The sequence below is a fragment of the Danio rerio genome, chromosome 1 (assembly GCF_052040795.2).
Source record: "Danio rerio strain M-AB ecotype USA chromosome 1, GRCz13ab, whole genome shotgun sequence".
Taxonomy (NCBI): domain Eukaryota; kingdom Metazoa; phylum Chordata; class Actinopteri; order Cypriniformes; family Danionidae; genus Danio; species Danio rerio.
Window position 1 is genome coordinate 22638487 of NC_141021.1, and position 18385 is coordinate 22656871.

The window sequence follows — 18385 nt, forward strand, 5'->3', positions numbered from 1 at the left end:
ACACACCTCTTATATAGACCAGAACAACCATGAGTCCACAAAGTAACGCAAATGGATTTGCTATTTAAATAACGTGGCGGAAAACGGGAACATTATGGTAAAAAAAATAAAAATAGCAACACGTCATAGAAACACATCTTGCACCTTATTGCCACTGGTGTATTATAGGGCCCTTTATTTCCCTTTTAGAAAAAAGTACAAAAAAATGTATCAATTATAAAACAAAGGCCTTTGACATTTTGGCAGCAATAATGAAAAAAACCACAAGATTTTCTAAATTTTTTTCATGGAGAAACTCAAGACATTTACCTCTAATATTATATACAGTTTCAGAAATTCAGAAAGAAAAAATAATAATTATTATATAGTGCTGAAACTTTAAAACTAAACTGTACTGTAATGTTATTACAGTAAAAATGCTTCTACAGTGCTATGAATTTCCATTCAGAATAATTAGAAATACAAAAAAGTGGGTCAAAAGGACAACATTTTTACCAAGAAAAACAGTGCATTAAATTAAATACAAAAATTAAAATAGACTTCATATTCTTCTTCAAAAATGTATTAAGTCCTGTGAAATAAGATCCACTGAATCTTACTGTATAATAGAAACCACTAACCATTATATGCAAAAGTACAGTGAGGTCTATTATAGTGTAAACACAGAAAAAAGTGTGCTATTGCAAATAAAATTAAAATACAGGGAACTAGGTTCCCAATAACATAAACAGAACATGTGCGAATATTGCTGTTGCAGTAACATTTCAAGTTAAAGGACCACATCCCTTTCTGATAAATACAATATTGTTTTCTTCAGTATGTTTCAGCTTGTAGCTGTATTACCTGTAATAACCACAAAATACATTTCCAATTTGCAGCTTTCAAAAGTTATTAAAATATGGTTTAAAAGAAAAACTAGAATAAAATGTGTTCTGTGCATTTCTTGCCCTTAAAAGATTTAGATCTTTGAAAATGCAGTCATTAATGCCCCAGATAGAACCAGACAGAACGCAAAAATGAGGACAATGTAATTTCGGCAACCCTGAGGGAGAAAGGAAAAGAGGATGAGATGCAGAGTTACATAAAAGCAATTGATGCTTTGAGGAATTGGAAATCATCCACCATAGAAGGGGTGTAACAGTACATAAAAATGCCCCAAAAACTACATTCAAATCTAGTCACACGTTGTTGTTAAAATAAGTTGTAGTTTTTAAACCTGATTATCACATGGAAGTTTTTTCTAGCAAGAAATGGGCCAAGATTTCAGTAGAGAGGTGTCAAAAGCTTGTAAGCAATATTTGTTAGAGATTACAAAGAAAAAAAAACATTTTCTAAATAATGTAATATATTGGAGGTAGATTGATTTTACAAATGACTGTATAGAGACAAACTGATGGGTAGTTTAATAGTTTCCTAGAGCATAGTCGTGGGATTTAAAGGTGCATTATGCAGAATTGAATACATAGTGGTTGAACTAGGTATTGCAATCCAAATTCAAAATATCGAAGAGGGTTTTTTTTTTGGTCAGCCAACCCCTCCAACGATGACTTGACATGCACAGAGGTTTCCAGATTGATGACGCAAATAGTAGCAGCATTTGTGCCAGACAATCATGCCTTACACTAAGCTGCTCAGTTCATATTTTGTTAGTAATAGTTGTATTGTTTGCCAATTAAAAACATTTTTAGACTTTTATAACTCTGAATCTGAGGCATTTCCAAGGCTGCTACAGTCTTCCAGGGGTTACATCTTCAACCGTGCCTGGATAAACTGAGAGACTTTTTGGCTGAAATAATATACACTGTTTTCCCAACATGGCTAAATAGGATGCTGAAATATAATTGCATAAACTGGAAGAGTTACTCAGACCAAAACAAAGACAGACGGTCTGACATGGAACACACATTTTCAAAGGAGAATAACATTGATTTTAACATTGTTTATCAGATAAAAAAAAGTACATTCATTCCGCTTGTTTCTTAAATACATTATGGTATTTTTGTGTTTTAGTTTTAGATTAAAAGATTAGTTCACCCAAAAATAAAAATCCTGTTACAAACTGAGGGTGTTGTTTCAGTCCCGAGACCTTGGTTTATTATCAGTACACAAATTAAAATATTTTAGATTATATCTGAGAGCTCCCTCATCCTCGATCAACAGCAATGCTCCTATGACATTCAATTTTTAATAGGTTATTGGCACACAAAAATCGTTCATGATGTAGCCTCATATTGTTACAACTGGTGTCACAGAGTAGTTTGACAATATTTTGATTCCTTTTCGAACATCTAAAGACCATTTCTATCTATAAAGGATGAGGGAGCTCTCAGATTTCATTTATATACATCTTAATATTTCTGTTCCAAAGAGAAACCAAAATCTTGGGATGGAAACGACATGAAGATGAGTAACAAGTAAACACCAAACATAAAGATTTGTACAATTTCAACTTCCTCTGCGTACTACTACTGCTTCGTGTTGATTTGGTAAATATCTCCTCAACTGTAAGTCGCTTTGGACAAAAATGCCTGCCAAATGACTAAATGTACTGTTACACCCCTATCATACACATAAGTGTTTACCTTCACTTCCTTGAACACCAGAACACCCCAAAGAGCTGCAATCAGTCCAGGAACCTGAAAAGAGTCAAACATGTTACATATTATTGAAAAAATTAAGAGATCACTTGAAAATTCTCAGTTTGTCAGAAATTATTGAATTCATTACATATGGACTTGAGAAAAAAACATTTAGTCGAAAAAGTTTTATTAGAACATTTCCTTTTTAATAAAGAAAATGGCAATTGGTCAAAATAACAAATGCTTTTATTTGTTGTAACTGAAAATCAGGGTTAATTTACCAAATATTGTTTTTATTGCAAGTAAAATTATTAGTTAAATAAGTTATAATGTTGTTAAAATAATAATATTGTTTTTTTTTCTTAAATTAGTTTAAACGGCTGAAAATATGCCAAATTTTATGTAAAATGTTTTTATATAAATAAAGCAATTTTTATTTTATGAAACGTCATCAGTGTCATGAGTTTACATAATAAAACTAACATTGTTTTACTCAAATTATAACTTTAAATCACTAATTAAGAGAAACTGAGAACTTTCAAACGGTCTCTTTTCCACAGCTGTATGTTTAAAGATCTGCCACTCACAGTGGTGATAATGGGGAAGCTCACTACAGCACTGAGATAGTGGTTGGCCAGAAACCAGCAGCACGTAGCAACACCCCACATGATGCCAGAAAGGAATCCTACACAGGAAATCATGCACAAAATAGCATCAAGAATACAGAGGTATGAGGAAAAGAAAGCAGATAAACAACTCCAGGGATAGTGATGGCGTTACCTGGCAGAACTGCTTTAGGAAACACCTGAGGCTTGTTTCTTTTGATGGCACAGTACAGAAGAAAATACACGGTACTAGCAAGGAAAATCCCACTATATTGTGCAAATACGTAGTCCAGATCTACAAGATAGACATACACAAATTTCATTATAGTTCATATTTAATTAATTCAACCAATGCTGAATTCAATTAAATCTAAATGTACCAAATTGGCTAGCCCCATTGTATGGGCTGTCTGGATCTGATGCATGATTTTTTATGTACAGAACTGGAACAAAAGATGATCCGTACAGCAGTCCAGCTACAACAGCAAGGAATGATCCACTGCAACACATAACAGATATTTATAAATGCATTATTCTATTACATATTGTATTAGTGTGGAGATTATATTTTTATTAATTGTATTGTATTCAGAGATTGTACAAAACGTACACAAACATTTACTCTTAAAATGTAGATTTTGATGCTGTATAAAAACATGTACAGATATAAAATGAAAACAGAATATTCATATGGCAAATTTCTAAACAAACCGTCATTCTATGGTAAACTTGAACGATGGGCCTATAGTCTTTAAATAAAGAATTATTTTGGCCTGTTTAATTATTCTTTTTTTTATTTGTGTACATTAATAAAGACTTAAAAAAAAAAAAAGTATTTATTTCTAAAATGAAATCATCAATTTAGTAGGCTAGGCTATTTGTGGCCTATGGTAAACTTGCACAACACAGGCCCTTCGAAAATAAAAATCTTTTGGCAAGCTGTTGAATTCACATTCATTAATAGGTCTAAATAAATACATCTATTACTAAGCCCATATTATCAACAAAGAAAATGTAAATGAAAAGCTAGCCTGTATGAAGATGCTTAATGATTTGATTTTTATTAACAAATACTGTACATCTCTAGATTTAGGCTAAAACATTGCTTTTTCAGTTATGTTTGTTTGTTTGTACATTCATTTTGGTTGTCTTTTATTTGTTTTTCTTTTATTTCAATTAAAATAAAGCTTGTTAACAAGTTTTTTTAAATTTATAAAGGAATTATAATGCTTCATTTTGTTATTTTATCTTCAATTACAAGTAGCAGGGTATTTACAGCTCCTGTTTATTTCGGTTTGTTCTCATCCCATCCCTGGCAGTATTGTCGCAAATTGCTATTACACCTAAAAACATTTTAATAATTCCTTTGTCCCACGGCATTGATACAATGTTCATAAATTAAATCATTTAACCAGTATTTAAGTGTGATGTGTACATACACGAAACGTTTCATGCGTGGGCTTAATGCATCCACCCAAGAATCATCTGTTGCCACCACAGATTCTGCGTTGACTACCTTCAGGAGAAATTTATTTTATTGGTTAAACCATTGTTCAAAAAGGAAATCTTGGAGAACTATTACAATTGAGGATAAAATATTTCCTGTATACGATGTCAATTTTTAAAGGGCTCTTTACATTAGATTTCATCTACAGCAGGGGTGTCAAACTCAGTTACAAAAGGGCCGAAGCCCTGCAAAGTTTAGTTCCAACCCTGCTCCAACACACTTACCTGTAGGTTTCAAACAAGCCTGAAGGACTCAATTAGTTTGATCAGGTGTGTTTAATTAGGGTTGGAACTAAACTGTGCAGAGCTGTGGCCCTTTTGGAACTGAGTTTGACACCTGTGATCTACAGCATTTAAAACGGGTAAACATACATGGTCTATTAGTAGCGGTGTTTCTTCAGATGTTGTTGATCTTTGAACATCGGTCTTCACAAAGAAAAATACAATGGCACTGTAGACACATATACAGAGAAGAAAAAAAGATCAGATATTATTTATAATTATAAGATTTAACACCAGATATGAATGAAACTAAATATAATAGTAGCCATAATAATGAGTCAATTTGCTATTAACTGGAAATGTTGCAAAAAGCACATTTCTGACAGACAAATAATGTCCTCAATTATCCTTTTATCATGTTTGTTTGTTTGTTTATTGCCACATCAGCAACTTATAGCTATTTCATGGCAATATCAATATAGATAAGAACATATTACATGACAATAACAGTTTCGTAATTCACTAACTGATGACTAAACATTTACTTATTCATTTAGAAAAATAAAACATTTATATATATATATATATATATATATATATATAAATCTATTTCAGATTAGATTTCAGTTTCACATATGGTAAATAACATAAAATTCTTTCATTTTGTCACATTCAGTGTACACATCTTGTATATTCTCAAAAGTATTCCTAAAAGTAAAACAGCATTTTCCTGTACTATTAACTTTGAATGTCAGTCTGTGCACATTTACCTAAATAAACATACACCTGCTCCACAGTAGTTCAGCACTGGTTTGGAAACAGTTTCAGCACCAATACCGAACCAGCCAAACCTGAACCATCAGCAAAGAGTCAATGTGAGTTCCTGAGCCCAAGTTATTAAAACATTTGCAATACACACAAATGCAAATATTGGGAAAAAATGTATAGTTTGGGTATAAGAACATAAACACACGCACACATATAGACATGTACAAGTAAACACAAAAACTTCAGTATGTTACATCATTTAGGTACACATTACTAGATCCTCGCATGTTGATTTTATATTGAAACCGTTAGAAAACTGTAACTAGATGTTCTTCAACATCAACTTTGCTGTAGCTCAGTTATTTTATTGTCTGATTCCAACAACATATACTTTATTTTGAAATTAACCAAAACTTTAATTATTACAATTAACATTTTTGAAAATTGTGATTCATTTTGCCAGCATGGTTCAAAAGCATTATAAAATAATACATGATTTAATTCTTCCAGTGCAATCTGAAAGCAAATGTTGCTTACCGTGAGCTGGCCCAACCCAACAGCAGATTAAATGAAGCCCATATAAGAAGACCAAGACCAAGTCCAATAGTCTTTACAATAGGAACTACTGTTATATTTCCTACAGGGACACACAAACACAATGACACATAAGTAAAACGGATTGTATGTCAGGTGCATACGTTCTATTTCTCAAGCAGTAATTATTAAATGCTATATTAAGTGCATATTATATAATTGGTTATTACCAGTTGCCCAAATAGCTCCTCCCAGCATAACAAGAGGCCAAAACTTAGGACTGTTCAGAATGATGTTCACCACAAGGGAGACTGTCCATATAGCAGCACATAGGATCCACTGGAAAAACATACCTACATGTATAGACAGTAGAGTTAACTGAACATTTTAAGCAAACGACTTCTCTTTGGCCTGTTCTCAAAGCAGAAATTTAATTTAATATTTCAAGAAAACCATCACCTTAAGTTAGATCCTCTATAAAGACCCATGTAAAAAATTGGTGGTTTTCAAATTTTCCATAATTAATTGGTAATAACTGTTAAGGGAATAACAAAAAACAAACAACACCAAAACCATCTATGTATGTTTATACTTGGGTTGTCAAACTGGGGCTTAATGCATGCACTTAAAACTGGGGCTTAGATTAATGCATTTGATTTCAATTCATGAATGTTTTTATTAACAGTGAATTAACAAACACAACATTCTAGATTGAAATAAAACAATTTAAAACATTAAATTAACTGTTGATCATTCATTAATTTTCCTTTGGCTTAGTCTCTGATTTCTTAGAGGTTGCCACAGTGGAATAAGCCGCCAACTATTTCAGCATATGTTTTAGGCAGCGGATGCCCTTTCAACCATAACCCAGTACTGGGAAAATGAGTTGGTTATAATAAATATAAGTAGATTTACATGTTAATAACAGTGCATAGTTAATAACATTGCATATATAAAAATAAAAACTAATTATTTTCCACATAATTTAATTTTAACAACACTAATGTGTTTTTTACATAAAAAATAGGTGCATGTGAATAATCATTTTTGTGTGTCCATGACATGTAAAAGACCCAAATTTAAGTTATTAGAACTGAATTGATAAATACATTATTATATTTATATATATATATATATATATATATATATATATATATATATATATATATATATATATATATTTATTTATTTCCTGTGGAATACGAGACGTCGCAACACTTTCAAAGTAACACAGCAATATTTATGGTCTACAATAATACTGTAATTATTTTAATAAACGTTAAAGCTACCTTTACAAACAAAAACATGCCAAGAGCACCTAAAATATTAACTATGCCATAAAGTCTGTTTAATGGCAGTTAGGATTGAAGTTATTAAAAGTAAGCAATATACCCATGTTGATTTCTGTAAGAGCTCATATAGTTAAGTACATTTACGATTACATTTTTTAAAAAGTTCCAAGACAGAATTTTAAACGATTTATTAATTACTGGAGTTGCCAGGTTGCTAAATTTCAAGTTACTACTACACATGAAGCACAAATAGCCTACTATGAAACAATTGTCAAAAATGTGATTATCAGGGACTGTCACCTTTTACTTTTATTCCATCTTTGCTCCATACAATGAAAATGAATAAGTCTTATTTGTGCTTACCCTTTTGCTAAAATATTACTTTGCATTTTCTTCTGTTGACACTTTGTAGTACAATAAACCTTTACTGTGACATTTTAAAAAAGCCTAAAAGGAGGCAAAAGTGTGCAAAACCAAAAAGAAAAAAATGACTGACCATCCCCAGTCTCAATCTTTTTCACCGGTACAAAGTTGCTACCGAAGAAGACCGCAGACACTGCGCAGGATATGAATCCATAAGTCAGGTCGGAGGAGTTGGATGTGCTGTTGGACTCAATTGGACGGTGTGACAGCCAATTTTCTGCATCACAATTAAAGTTTTAATAAATAAATCAGACAGCACTTCAAATGTCTCAGTTTAGTTTAATGGGTTTTTGTGTTTATTACCTTTTTCCAGGTGTTGCGCGGCGCCGGTGGAGAGCGCGCAGATGAGAGCCACGATAAACGCGGTCACGTAAGGATTCATACTAGACACACATAAAAATTAAAACAGACATTAATAAAAGCTACTTTCATGCATAAATCGACGTAATAAAGTATATTGAGGCGAGAGCTGCTCTTTGAATAAGTGACTTGACTTCCGTGTCAGCTGACGATTATGATCACATGATTGTGGCACGCGTGTGTTAAACATTGGGTCACGTGATTAAGAGTCATGATTACTGACATGCAGGGTTTTAGGAGGAAACTATTTTGCTGACTGTTGGACGAGCTTGAAAAATAACTATTGTAACATTGTATTTACAATATGTTTGTGTTGCAGTGGCAACTGGCAGCTAGGGATAGTTCACCCAAAAATGAAAATTTACTCACTACTGTATATCAAGTGGTTCCAAACATTTATTTCTTTCTTATGTTAAGCACAAAAAAAGAAAACTTGACATATTGATATTTTGAACAAAGCTAAAAACGTGTAACCATAAAAGAAAAACAAATAGCTTCTATCTATCTATCTATCTATCTATCTATCTATCTATCTATCTATCTATCTATCTATCTATCTATCTATCTATCTATCTGTCTGTCTGTCTGTCTGTCTGTCTGTCTGTCTGTCTGTCTGTCCGTCCGTCCGTCCGTCCGTCCGTCCGTCCGTCTGTCTGTCTATCTATCAATCAATCCCTCCATCCATCCATCCCTCCATCCATCCATCCATCCATCCATGTCTATCTATCAGGTCAATAGTAACAGTTACAGGCTTTCTTCAAAACCTCATCTTTTGTGTTCACCATAAGAAAGAAAGTCAAACAGGTTTGAAACTATTAAAGGGCAAGTAAATGATGACTTAATATTAATTTTTGGGTGAACAATCCCTTTAAGGTCAAAGGTTGCACTGGCCCACTCAATCTGACAGTTGGTCCACCCAATCAAATTATATAATTGTTGGTAATTAGATTCTCATTTGGATATCTGTTAAAAAATCTATAAGGCTCCTCTTGCATTCAAGTGAACATGTTAAGGTTTTTTTACTGATTGTAAAAGGAACTGCAATAATTAAAAAAATATAAAATAATTAGGGAATAAATATCATCTCACCAGACGTTTATGAAGGCTATGGTACACTAGAGTTACATTTATATGGAGAGGGGCTCTTCCTGCTGACACAGAGTAACGGGTCACACTTCCACTGCAGAGACTAAGGCTGCTGGACAGATGTCGGGAAGGACAGCAGCATTCTTCTGGTGGCAGATCTTCACAGCTCTGGGTCTTAGAGCTTTGGCAGAGGTGCAGCAGTAAGTGTGGTCTAACCTGATGACAGACAGCTGCCAGCAATCGGTATAATCTGATGACTGATGAACTTCTCAAATTACTTAATCTAATAAAACTTATTAAATTGAAGAGTTCAAATACAAATGATCAGACTTTAAGGCTTTAGAGACAGTTGTGTTCATTTAAAGGGCACCTATTTTACCCCTTTTTCCAGATTTAATATAAGTCTTTTGTGTCTCCAGAATGTGTTTGAAAAGTTTCAGCTCAACACACTCATCAGATTATTCTTATACCTTTCAAAAGTATCTATTTTATAGTTCTGACCGATCACATATCGTTTTTTGTGAACTGTGCCTTTAAGGCTAGTCCTTCACGCCCACCGATTTCACGTGCCTGTCAGTGTTCCTCCGCCCTTGTCTGCCTCAGACAACAGACAGGCAAGAAGGAAGCAGATCTCACGAAACGTTTGTGAGAAATCCTACTGTAAGTACTTTACCAATGAGCATTTGATGCATTTGTTGTGGAGTTTCAATAAGTCAAACACAATGACGTTACAGTGCACGCACACACTAGAGGGGTCTTGATGCAGTGCAATCTGAGCTGCATCCAATGCTTTTCAATATGCTCACCTAACCCCACCCCTAACCCTACTCGTCACAGTGACATCACTCACTCCATTGAGTGCATTGTGTCTGATATTGCATCGCTGAGTGATGCAATCTCAGCTTGCGTCATAAAGGCTGCATCCAGATACTTTTGGCACACAGATACACACACACACAGACAGCGTGCACGTTTAGCTTTGCACTACACAAATGTGGCAAGATAAAGGTTAATATCCACTGCTGTATGGATATCTGTTATGTTAATGTAGAAAATAAACCTAATTTAACGTCCACAACCCGGGATTGAAGCGTCTTCTTTTATAATTGTTCTGACACGCAGCTGTGCTGATGAAGAGAATATGAAGTAAATCGATGTTATTCATTACACACATGCTCTGTTTAAAAAAATGTCAACTTGTAAAACTCACTCTTGATCACGTTTGATGATGATTGATGATCCTAGCAAACTGAACAGACCTTTTATTCCCGGTTGCTTTGCGCATATCCTTTCTTGTTGATATGATTATACGCATTACTAAGGAGACATATTAATACACAGCTGTCCCTCAATTCGGTGGGGGGGGGGACCACACTCCCACGTCAAATTGCGGTCGGTCTCAAAACCACTCCAATTGGTCAACTGTTTTTATTTTGTTAAATTGGAAAAAAAATAGGACTGGGTGTGTTTATATCCCCCCAATATGAAGGTCTATACACTATACCTACATAAGTATGTCTGTCCAAATTGTTTCACCATAGGTGCCCTTTAAACTATCACATGACCTCTGACATAGAATGTTGAGGCTCATTTGAATGTAAAATATAGCAGCAGTGAGCAGTTAAAGCAGCATGAGTTCATTCATTCATTTTCTTTTCTGCTTAGTCCCTTTATCTGGGGTCGCCACAGCGTAAGGAACCACCAACTTATCCAGCATATCACTTCCAGCTGCAACCCATCACTGGGAAAAGCAGCATGAGTTGTACATTTTTAGTATGTGTGTACAAAAAGGTCTTGGGGCAATTGGGGATTTGAAAAAAAGTAAACTTTATAGATACATTATTTAAAAAAATAATAAATTGTATCAACGTATCCATGTATCAATTTCAGTTAAAGATCTAATATTTTTTCCCAGAGTCATTGATGTCAAAAGAGTATACATACTTTGTTAACAGGCTTTCATTTTGTTGACAATGCTTTAAAATGTTAGTAATTTGGAAAAATAAATAAATAAATGAAGAAAAAAAGGAGTAGTTGTACATGTTTCTAGCCATTATTCTCAGGTTTGACTAATAATGTAAAAGAAAATTATTGTTCTACATTTAACATTTTGAAACTTGAGTTGAACGTCCACCTCAAAATCATGATAAACTGTACAAAAAATAAAATAAAATAAATATTTGCATCCTCAACATTGACTGCGCATGCGCCCACACAAGCTCTTTGTTATACCTATGGACGGCAACGAAGCTACTTGGTAAGATAATTTACAATGCTTTTCTGTGCTGTAACAACATTAACAGCATACTAATGAGTTAATTATTAAATGTAATATTACAACTTGTAATAGCTATTATGTTTATGTGAAGGAACAAGTCCCTGTTAGAAAAAGAAACGCTGTGAAATGTGAATTTGCTTATCAACGCGCTGTAGTTGACAAGTCTCTATTAACAATTTAATACACACACACACACACACACACACACACACACACACACAACCACACACACACAAACAGATCGTTCTGAAACACCACATTAAAACGTGAACAGAATTGCTATCAGTAGAAAATAAAAGTATTATAGTTAATACAATAATAAATAAATCAGTATTAAATAAGCTCAGATTTTAAGCACAAGGCTTATCTCGACCCTGAAATGCAGCTCGAGACCGTAAACTATAGTAAACGGTATTTCCTTAAAGGGCAGTTATTCGGGTCTCCATTTTGATGTATATTTGACATTTCATACAGTCATGTATAAAACTAGTGTCTTTCTTTGTACGTCTGGATGGCCTCGTACTTTGATGTGTTCAGTAGCAGCTGTTGGCCATGACAGGTAAGTGAAGTTCTGAACTGATCGTTTTAATGAAGTTTTCAGATCGTTTTAATGAAGGCTAATGATGTCATCTACACCTTTCTTAATCTAGACTAATTCTAATAATCTAATTTTGAAATCCAAATCCTCCACATGTCAGCTCGATCCCATTCCCACAGGTTTGGTCAAATCCTGCCTTTCATCTCTAGTCCCCCTCATATCTTCCATTTACCACTCCTCACTTACCACTGGAATTGTCCCATCTCATTTCAAAACTGCAGCTGTTACCTCTATTATGAAAAAATCTGGTCTGGATCCCTATCATTTCAATAACTTTCGCCCCTTTTCTAACTTCATTTCAAAAATTCTAGAAAAAATTGTTGCGACCGAACTCCACTCCCATTTCACTCATGTTAACTTTTACGAACAATTTGGTTTCAAGTCCCATCACAACACAGAAACTTCACTCATCAAAATCACAAATGATCTCCTTATGGCAGCTGATTCTGGATCTGTCAGTATTCTCATCTTTCTCGATCGGAGTGCAGCATTCGGTACAATATATCACTCTCAACAGATTATCTTCCATCGGTATCACTCACACTCCCCTTGACTGCCTTCACTCATATCTTTCTGGGCTCACTCAGTTCATTCAACTCAAAAGCTTCAGGTCACAGTCCTCCCCAGTTAGCACAGGTGTTCCCCAGGGCTCTGTCCTGGGGCCCCTTCTCTTTCTATTCTAGCTCCTTTCACTTGGCAACATCTTTCATAAATTCAATATTCACTTCCATTGCTATGCGAATGACACCCAGCTCTACCTTTCTAGCAAGCCCAACTCCCCACTCCCCCTTTCCACTTTCTGCCTTTCTGAAATAAAAAACTGGTTTACTTCTAATTTCCTAAAACTTAACAGTGACAAAGCTAAAATTCTTCTTGCTGCCACCAAATCTACACTCTCTAAATCTCACTCCATCTCCCTACACTGTAGATGGCACTTCAGTCTCTCCTCAGGTTAAGAGTTTTGATGTCATCCTCGACAGCTCACTCTTTCCAGTTTCATATCAGTAATATAACCAAGTCTGCATATTTTCATCTCCTCAATATAAATCGTCTCCACTCCCCTCTCACTACTCACTCCACCTCTATCCTCGTACATAGCCTCGTTACCTAAAGCGATGATTATTGCAATGCTATAGTTAATGGTCTTCCACAGAAATCCCCCCATAAGCGTCAACTTGTCCAGAACTCAACTGCCTGCATCATCACCATACTCCTTCTTTTCACCGTATCACTCCCATTTTTCAAGATCTGCATTGGCTTCCAATCAAACCCAGAATCCAATATAAAATCCTGCTGCATACATTCAAGGCCATCCAACCTCGCACCACCTAACATGTCTGATCTCCCTCATATCACCACTCATTCCCGCTCCCTTAGATCTTCCTCCTCCATTCAACTCTCTGTTCCCTCTGCCCGTCTCAGCACAATAGGAAACAGAGCTTTCAGGTGCTCTGCCCCCAAACTCTAGAATTCTCTTCCTCCTGACATCTGCAACATTGACTCTCTCCCTCTGTTGAAATCCAGACTTAAAATTAATGTTCAAAATTCTGTACCATGCATTTGTATTTAACCATCTTCTCTATTTTTATACTGTCGGTTCATTTTTTAATTATTCAATTGTGTATATGTTGTGCAACTTTAAATGACTGAATTGTGTGTGTGTGTGTGTGTGTGTGTGTGTATGTATATATATTAAAAAGCTTAAAATCTTAAAAAGCTCCTTAAATAAAATGTATTATTATTAAATGCTGTAATCATTCACATCCATAGTATTTGTCTTTCTACTATAGATATCAGTTCATAAATCTGAATGTCTCAATAGCATCATTGTTAGCTGGCCAGGAAAATGAGGAGCTCTGTCTTGGCTAGACTGGGATGGGCTGTGTCCAAATTTACATACTATGCAGTAGCTACTACATTAAATTGTAATGTACATGACTTTTAGAAATGTATGTTTTATATAGTATGAGTGTAAGTATGAATGGAGCTCAGACATCATCCATTTGTCATTATCAAGGGACCTACCCACAACAGTTGTCGCTTCACTCCCATTCATGAATTCTCTCGCGAGGCATCTTGGCATAGTGGCGTAGTTGGCGTCCATCGGATACGGACTTCAGAATCTCACCGGAAGTAGTAGGAAGTAGTACTTCTTTTCAACTGTATTTTGAATACTATGGATTCAGACACACTGCTCAGCTCACATATTCTTTTTAACATACTATTGACCATTTCAATGTGGTCATGTCATTGGTCCATGAACATTTCCTGCTTGTTATCAAATTATTTCATAACTGTAATTAGAGACAATTAAATCATAAGTTAATGTTAAAATAGCTATCATAAAAATGTTAATCAATATGTGGATTTTGGATTTTTTGGATCCTCATGTAACCCCGCCGGTCCTACACCACCCAACCCACTCGAGTGGGATCGAACTGGCGACCTTCTGCATGGGAGTTGGTTGCTCTAACACGGAGGTTTAAGACCATGGCCTCTAGCGTCTGTCGCTAGAGCACCTTTAGAGGTCACTCTTAGAGGAGTGAGGTTTAACTGCACAGCACTTACTAGCTGGACTCCGTTACACTCACCCCCCTAAACCTCACTCCCACCCGGGTCACGGCACCAATGTAACCCTGCCGGTCCTACACCGCCCAACCCGCTCCGAGCTAGGATCAAACTGGCGATCTTCCACAAGGGAGTCGATTGCTCTAACAAGGAGGCTAAAGACCATGGCCTCTAGCGTTGCACCTTTAGAGGTCAGAGGAGTTTGGTTTACCTGCACAGCACTGACTAGCTGGCCTTTGTTACACTCGGAAGCTATAGAAGCTAAAAATGCAAAACAGGAAATACTATTGTTTTTTTTTTTACATCCCTCAAAATGGCCTATATAATCTGGAAGTATGCGACGCAGCCACTGACTTTTATTCAGGCTAATATCCATGCAGCCCCTGTAGAATTGGCAGGCTACCCTGCTGAAAAAAACAACTTAAACCAGCATAGGCTGGTTGGCTAGTTTTAGCTGGTCAACCAGCCTGGTTTTAGAGGGGTTTTGGCCATTTCCAGGCTGGTTTTCAGCTATTTCCAGCCTGGTCTTGACCATAAATCCAGCTAAAACCAGCTTGAAAAGCCTGGTTTAAGCTGGACATAGCTGGTTTTGGCTGAGCTTCCAACCTGGCTAGGCTGGTCAAGCTGGTCATCGTCCAGAAATGGCTGGAAACCAGCCTGGAAATGGCCATAACCCTTCTAAACCAGGCTGGTTGACCAGCTAAAACTAGCCAACCAGTCTAGGCTGGTTTAAGATGTTTTTTTTTTTTTTTTAAGTAGGGTAGCTTGAAAGTCACACTACACTTTTCACCCCATAGACTTCCATGCATACGCACGCAAATGCGTCAGACCGGAAACACAAGTTCATGCGTCAAGTTTCGCAGTTCACTTCGGTCCAAAGCTTGCTGAACTCTGACCTGCGAAATCGCATCACTTGAATGCGTGAGACCAATCGAGGATCAAAACATGAGCTCTCTGGACATAAATTTAAAATAAGGAGCTATGGTATGTTTTTTTCGATGTCTAATCATCTTGTTTAATCCTGCCCTATTTCGCAGCGCCGTACGACAAAATTTTGCATGCCCAAACTCTAGTGTGACTGCAGTGGTATGTGTAGGAGAAAGAAAAAACAAAAACAATGCTCCGTGATGTTAAGTCAGAACTGTTATATACATCAGCCAGAGGAACCCCTTTAAATACTCCTAATAACAAACAAAAGCACTGTGCTTAAGCATTAGATGCAAACGTAAAATCATGGAGACAAAATTGATTAAAAAATTGATACCTGAATGCGCTTCCCTAATTGATTTGACGCTGAGTGCTAATTGGCTGCAACAGACTCAAGTAAGTTTGGCTACAGGGGAATGCTGTTTTCCCATTGGCTGATAAAGCTAATAAGGAACTAGGCTCAGCAAGAGGAAACTCGACTGCTGAGCTGCAGATGCTATGCCAGTCTGTTTGCCTGGAAGCCTTGCATGAAAAGAGACTGTGTTTGTTAGTGTTGTCCCAGAACTATAACATGTAACCTGAACATCAGGCAAGTCTTTCAGTAAGAATTTAATAAGAATACATACACACAAATGTTGGCATTTTTCCTTCCCCCAAAAGATCATCAGGCAATTAGAAACACTTGGCTAAAATACTGCAGCTTGTTTATGAGAACACTAATGTGTCCCTAGTACATACTGAACAGGGCCACATCTGTTCCTGTGCTTCTGAGCCACTCAAAGCACATTAGCTTGAATAAATCAACACACTTTTTCATTGGCTTAAAGCACTGTCAGTGCAGTTTACTAGTGGTTAAAGGAATATGAAAACTCTTCTTATTTGTATATACCAACAATCTATAATGAATGGAAGCATTTTCTGCCAGTAACAACTTAAATCTTACAATTCATACATTTCTTCTAAAAATTGTAAGTTCATATCTCGTAATTTTGAGTTTTAAGCTTTAATTTTATTAATTTCAGTTTGCACTTTTTTTGTGGAAAAGTGTGATTTACTTCTTTTTTAAAAATACTTTAATTCATTAGGGAAAACTTGATCAAAAGCAAGAGTGAAAGCTGTTAAAAGTGCTTTCAGGTAAATACATTCATTTTTAAAGCTATCTTGAACTTAAAAGCAGGAAAAAACTTCATCATAGATAATAAGAATAAAGGTATAAATTTAATTAACAAAAATTTATTCATATTCAAGTATACACTCACCGGCCACTTTATTAGGTACACCTGTCCAACTGCTCGTTAACTTCTGATCACCCAATCACAAGGCAGCAACTCAATGCATTTAGGCATGTAGACATGGTCAGGACGATCTGCTGCAGTTCAAACTGAGCATCAGAATAGAGAAGAAAGGTGATTAAAGTGACTTTGAACACGGCATGGTTGTTGGTGCCAGATGGACTGGTCTGAGTATTACAGAAACTGCTGATCAACTAGGATTTTCAATCACAAACATCTCTAGGGTTTACAGATAATGGTCCGAAAAAGAGAAAATATCCAGTGAGCAGCAGTTCTCTGGGCACAAATGCCTTGTTTATGTCAGAGGGAAGAGGAGAATGGACAGACTGGTTTGAGCTGATAGAAAGGCAGCAGTAACTCAGATAATTACTTGTTACAACTGAGACATGCAGAAACGCATCTCTGAACACACAACACTTTGAACTTTGAGGCGGATGGGCTACACCAACAGAAGACCACATCGGGTGCCACACTTTTCAGCTAAAAACAGGAAACTTGCAATTTTCACAGGCTCACCAAAATTGGACCAAAGAAGATTGAAAAAAACATTGCCAGCTCTGAGTCTCGATTTTGAGCACAATTGAGCATTGTGTCAACACCACAGCCTAACTGAGTATTGTTGCTGACCATGTCCATCCCTTTATGACCACAATGTACCCATCTTCTGATGGCTTATTTCAGCAGTATAACGTGCCATGTCATAAAGCGCGAATCATCTCAGACTGGATTCTTGAACATGACAATGAGTTCATTGTATTTAAATATCCTCCACAGTCACCAGATCTCAATCCAATAGAGCACCTTTAAGATGTGGTGGAATGGAAGAGTGCCAGTACCTTGTTGAATCTATGCCACATCCCGGTAGTAGTAAGGTATACCTAATAAAGCGTCCGGTAAGTGTATGTATATATAAATTATATTAAATATAATCATGCGCAAAAGTGATTAAGTAATACTAGTAATTTCTCATCATAAAACCATTAAAATATTTTGACATATAATAATTCAGTACATTATTTGTACATTATTTAAATTACATTTTGTTCCAGTAGAATAATTTGGTAGTATTATTTTCAACATCAGTCCAGGTGTCATAAAAACACGACGTGCACATATTTGAATACTCATATTTTTATACTTCTAGCATAATGTGGAATCCTTCATAAATGCGCTGCCGCATGTCATATTTAAAAAAAAAAGAGACATCCTAGATAAGCTGTTTCAACATTTTCATATTCTGTTAATTTTGGACCCAGGATGTGAATTTATGTGTGAAGAGCTGACATGCTTTTCAACCCCCTGCTGCGCACTTTCCTCCAACACACGAAACAGAGAAAATACAGAATA

At 35.8% G+C, this 18385-nt stretch overlaps 1 protein-coding gene across 2 annotated transcripts; it reads right to left on the reverse strand.

The window, feature by feature from the left end:
• Positions 1-138: 138 nt before the first annotated feature.
• Positions 139-8445, reverse strand: tmem144a (transmembrane protein 144a). 2 transcript variants are annotated; one of them, NM_001003999.2, is given in 12 exon segments: positions 160-1042; positions 2583-2636; positions 3167-3264; positions 3360-3479; positions 3565-3683; positions 4624-4700; positions 5063-5141; positions 5683-5763; positions 6218-6317; positions 6445-6567; positions 8003-8146; positions 8233-8381. In NM_001003999.2, coding segments are annotated over 12 exon segments (1158 nt in total). In that variant the 5' UTR covers positions 8312-8381; the 3' UTR covers positions 160-958.
• Between the last annotated feature and the right edge of the window lie 9940 nt (positions 8446-18385).